General features: G+C 36.6%; 1 protein-coding gene across 1 annotated transcript in view; it reads right to left on the reverse strand.

Moving 5' to 3' along the window:
• LOC111409143 (callose synthase 5-like) overlaps positions 1-4,844 on the reverse strand; it is a 24,707-nt gene that overhangs the window by 18,682 nt on the left and 1,181 nt on the right. Inside the window, exons 2-14 of the mRNA XM_023039105.1 lie at positions 4,441-4,541; positions 3,486-3,607; positions 3,283-3,379; positions 3,083-3,193; positions 2,854-2,982; positions 2,665-2,757; positions 2,210-2,301; positions 1,960-2,086; positions 1,434-1,571; positions 1,270-1,346; positions 1,092-1,170; positions 886-1,011; positions 677-791 (exon numbers count right to left, since the gene is read on the reverse strand). Coding sequence (XP_022894873.1) covers positions 677-791; positions 886-1,011; positions 1,092-1,170; positions 1,270-1,346; positions 1,434-1,571; positions 1,960-2,086; positions 2,210-2,301; positions 2,665-2,757; positions 2,854-2,982; positions 3,083-3,193; positions 3,283-3,379; positions 3,486-3,607; positions 4,441-4,541 — 1,407 coding nt within the window. The remainder of the gene's footprint in view (positions 1-676; positions 792-885; positions 1,012-1,091; positions 1,171-1,269; positions 1,347-1,433; positions 1,572-1,959; positions 2,087-2,209; positions 2,302-2,664; positions 2,758-2,853; positions 2,983-3,082; positions 3,194-3,282; positions 3,380-3,485; positions 3,608-4,440; positions 4,542-4,844) is intronic.

The raw sequence follows: 4,844 nt of genomic DNA on the forward strand, positions 1-4,844 counted from the left end.
ACAATAAGCCAATCCGAGTTCTCAATCCAACGTCGTAGCATTGGGAAAAGAAACAAAGCTACTGCCAGTAGATTGGGTAGCAAGTATACAGCCACAGTCATGAGATACAATGGAGGCACTCCCTTAATCTTATCTAGGAAGGAGAGCATATCTTTGATCTTCCCAAATGAAAATGAATTGTTCTGGTGCAAATAGCATATTGGAAGAGCAATGGACCAAGCAAGGCCGACAATTATCTTGAGGATGTTCCTTAATACATCAGTGAATTTCCATCTAAGATACACCGGGAAGTTTAGAATGAGGTCCAACATACCTATACGAAATTATGGAGAGAATTTATTTCTCAATCAAATGATGAATTAAAACTCAAGATTTAAAACTTAAATCCATATGAGTTCAACTAGAAAATATTTCCCAGTCTCATCAGCTAAACATTTAAGCCCTGTTTGGTAGAAATTAAAATCCAAATTGCAATTTAAGTCAAAGTTAATAACTAATTTTAACCACACATTTTATGGGATCCACAACTTTTCAACCACACATTTCTTCAACTTTCTTCAAAATTTACTAAAAATTTGATTTGAATCCCCATCAAACATGGGCTTAGTATAAACTTAATTAATAACTTGATAACCTTGATGCCATTGTCTTAGCTATATAAACAAGAATAACATACTCTGTAGGAAGCGAAGAAAGGCCGCCGTGATAAAAATGCTCGACAAGTCATACAAGACATCCTTCCGGAAAATATCTAATATAGAAACATCACTCCATGCAATGATAATCATGGCCTGCAACATCATAACCCCAACATAAGCACAATCCCCTGAAGAAAGGAGCAGAGGAAATCTCGACTATAGTCTTTTATCTGCTGGAATTAGATACCTGAAGAGCAAGTATGTAAAATGTCCAAAGACGATCAAAACTTCGAAAGTTATGCCAAAAGCTCCGGCTTTCCACAAAAAATGATTTCCCCATCGATCCTCGCTTTTTATGAGGAGCTTGCTTTCCCTGGAACATCAATCATATTAAGCCAACTAGCTAAGTATTAATTCATGTGACAGAGAACCTCTGCATGGAGTAGACCTTACCTTTGCTGAATCTTTTGTCAATTTGAAAAATTCACCCCCGTCACTCATTGGCCAACCCAAAGAGAAGCAATCTGACGACCTACAAAGAATTGGTCAAACCTTACTCTCAGGAAACTGCGAGCAAGCTATCCTTTTTTTCAATTTTAGTAGAGAATTATATGTTTTTAATTTCTCGTACCAGAAATACTCATTCAGATCATCATAATTGCACCAGGCTGAGTGAGGTGCTTTCCCATTTTTGCTCGTCTTGGTTTCCTGGAACATGATAAGCACCATTATGTTATTTATGAAACAAGGACAAGGATTCCTACAACCATTTGATTCATCTACAAAATAAATTACCCTTTCAATCACTCGATAAATGGGTGTTATAACTTTCCGCAAGAAAGCTTCATCATCCCCGCCATAAGAAGGTTTGATATTTTCTCCAGTAACAATGCTGACATTTCCAGCTAAGAGACCGTGGAGTTCATATGCCATCTGAACATGTATGCATATAACGCAAGAAATATGCATTAAAAATACAGTTTTTAAAAAAATTACTTAACATGTACACATTATTGCACACTAATCGTAATATAAAGAACAAAAATGAATGAACAACTCACATTATGGAAAATGTAGCATAGGCACTCTGGCATGAAGCGGACATTAGCTGCTTCACCCCAGATAAGAAGATAAAGGCCCATGTAAAGTATCTTTCGCTGTTGCACATCCTGCTGGCCTTGAGGGAGCCTACAGGAAATAAGATTCATATATTTTTCATTAGGACGCATTAAAAATACAGTTTTTAAAAAAATTACTTAACATGTACACATTATTGCACACTAATCGTAATATAAAGAACAAAAATGAATGAACAACTCACATTATGGAAAATGTAGCATAGGCACTCTGGCATGAAGCGGACATTAGCTGCTTCACCCCAGATAAGAAGATAAAGGCCCATGTAAAGTATCTTTCGCTGTTGCACATCCTGCTGGCCTTGAGGGAGCCTACAGGAAATAAGATTCATATATTTTTCATTAGGAGCCTGAACTCGGTAACATTAAAATCGTTTAGGCATTTTACACAAGTCTACCACCCAAATAAATGACAAATAACCTCAATCATCTCACCTTAAGCTGTGTTTCCTTCCCAAGTATTTACACCATGTTTTGTAGTTCTTGAAAAGCTTGTTCATAAGTGCATCAACAGCTCGATCATCAAGCTGAGTAAAACCGATAGATATTAAGTTTATTTCTGCCCAGTTTAAATATATATGTGCTCCCACATAGAAATTAAGTTACTTATGAATAAGATGCTGAGAGCAAATCAGAAAATTGGTTTAGACATGGAATACCAAACAAATATCACTACGGAAAGGAGAATGGAAGGCTTGTAAAATATCAGCAACAAGGAAATAAGTACACCAGCTATACGTAATAGGAAGCGTTCAGTTTAAAAAAGAGAGATGAGTCCAAAATGCATGCATAAAATTAGGTGCTAGATACGATTGATAGTGAGATGACTTTAGAAGGAAAATTTGAGGTTGCAATGCATTTAAAGCATAATCAGATAGAGGAATACAAACTTTGTTTAGTGGTTCGGGCTTGGGGATGAGCCTTGTATGAATATTTGCAAGCAATAAAATCAAATGCTCCCTCTGGTTCCTGACATTATCCCTCTGTAGAATCAAAACATCCATGGTAAGTTTCTATGCTAAATGTTTGAATCAATTCTCATCAATAAACATCTCAATGTCTTATTCAGCAAGACATGCCTGAAACCCAAACATGGCCCTCAGCCAATCAAGAAGGTCCAACTCCCCTGCTTTTTGTCGCTGCTGTTCAAAGGAGGCTGGCCAGCTTAAGCCTCGTGTGTTCCATAAAGCAGCTACAGAAGCTTTCACCTGGAAGTGATAAAGAGTGCAATGTCTTAGTATTTTATACGGAACTCTATCTTCATAGTCATATATGCATGCAGGTGGACGAATAGTGTAAGTGTGGCACCTCTTCTAGCTGCATGATGGATTGTGATGCCCCAGCAGAATCTAGGGGAAGAATGTTATATGGAGCATAGATTTCCTTCTTTGTTTGGACATCATTTGCTGCAGCCATAATCTGTTCAACCAACATTTTACATTATTAAGATCTTTCTGCCATCAATTTCTACAACATGTATAATTCAGTCAGTTACGATCAAAACAAACCTCAGGAGCAACTTCCTCGACTTTTTCAGTCTTGTTAACAGCACAAAGCACTTCAAACAGGACTCCAGCTGCCTGGTAAGCTTTGCCAAGCTGAGCTCTGTCAGAAGAAAGTTAATAACAATAGAATAATGAGCCTAAAAACAGATATGTTTCAACAAATTCGCAGCAAGAGAGATTCTGTGAAACCAATATGTTTCCAGTACCTATCCGCTTGTTCCCCCTTGCTAAGTGCCACAACATATTTCTCATAGTATTGTTTGTAGAAGCTCTCAATTTCCCGAGCATCAGTCTTTTTGACCCGAGCAGGAAGACTTGAGTTATTATCCTACATGAGAGCTTTCCAAAAAGTTAATCCTTGAAAAATATAGCTTGGATTTCATATAAATTAAAACAGTCCAGGATAAATTCTATACCGAAAAGTCACCACTGTCCACATCACATATCATGCCACAAATTTAATCATCTGGTTATTATTTTCATTCAATTCCAGAAGGTTTCATATGAAGAGTTCTGCCTTACAACGAGACCAGTTTTTGAAATTAATTGACTTTTTTACAAAACATAATGAATGAATATTGAAAATATATAAAGAAACAGAAGTATACAACTAGAAGGAGCCAAATTCTTTAAAAGAAGAAAATTAAAAGCAAAGAGGATTTTCTCACCTCTTCTCAACATATTTAAATACCCAATACCTTCACAACCCAACTGTTCAAGGAACTCAATTCTATTAGCGTATCTTAACTCAGTCATTTACGTAAATAATTTACTCCCATTCACCACCCAATACCTCACTGAGAAGCCACCAATAGTTTTCACGTAGTTTGTTGGTATACACAAAACAAACAAACTTGAAGATAAAACAATGAGAATTATGAAAAAAAACTAGAAAAATCGAATAGTTATAAAGCCTCAAAGGAACATTGCGCTATGAAAAAGAGCACAAAATTTGAAAAGATTAACCCAATACTCAATATAGTATCGGAGCTCAAAAATGTGAAACCATCAATTTGATCAGCCTAATAACTCAGACGAGCAATCAGATTCTTGAAACCCAAACAAACATGCATAATAGTCAAGGAATAAAGAGGGAAATGAAGTTAATATCCATGAAATCACACAAAAAACCAAGCCGATGATATAAACATAACTGCATACCCTCTCTAATCTCTGAAGGAGGCCAGTCTTGAACTGACGAACACCACGGCCGCTGGAGCTTGGGTCCAGTCGGTGCGCCTTCTCCAGCGCATAGAATCGACCTGTATCACAAATTCATTTCTTGAAAAACAATCAAAATTATAGGGAAATTTTTCGAATATTTTTGTTGAAGTCTTTCCAGCAAAACTTCATGTTTTCACTGGTGAGAGTTAACTAAAATTGAATTTTCTTCCAAAGCAAGGTGCAACCTTCAAAGCGTAAAGAAAACAAAACATTTCATAATTTGTGTTTACTTACATTTCTCTGTTTATGTTAATGCAGAGCTTAACAACGGCGCCGGAGCAACGTACACAATGCTCAAATGACTCAAAATGGCAATGGTAAGTAAAACGCTTATGTCACCC

This window comes from Olea europaea, chromosome 14, assembly GCF_002742605.1.
Source record: "Olea europaea var. sylvestris chromosome 14, O_europaea_v1, whole genome shotgun sequence".
NCBI lineage: Eukaryota > Viridiplantae > Streptophyta > Magnoliopsida > Lamiales > Oleaceae > Olea > Olea europaea.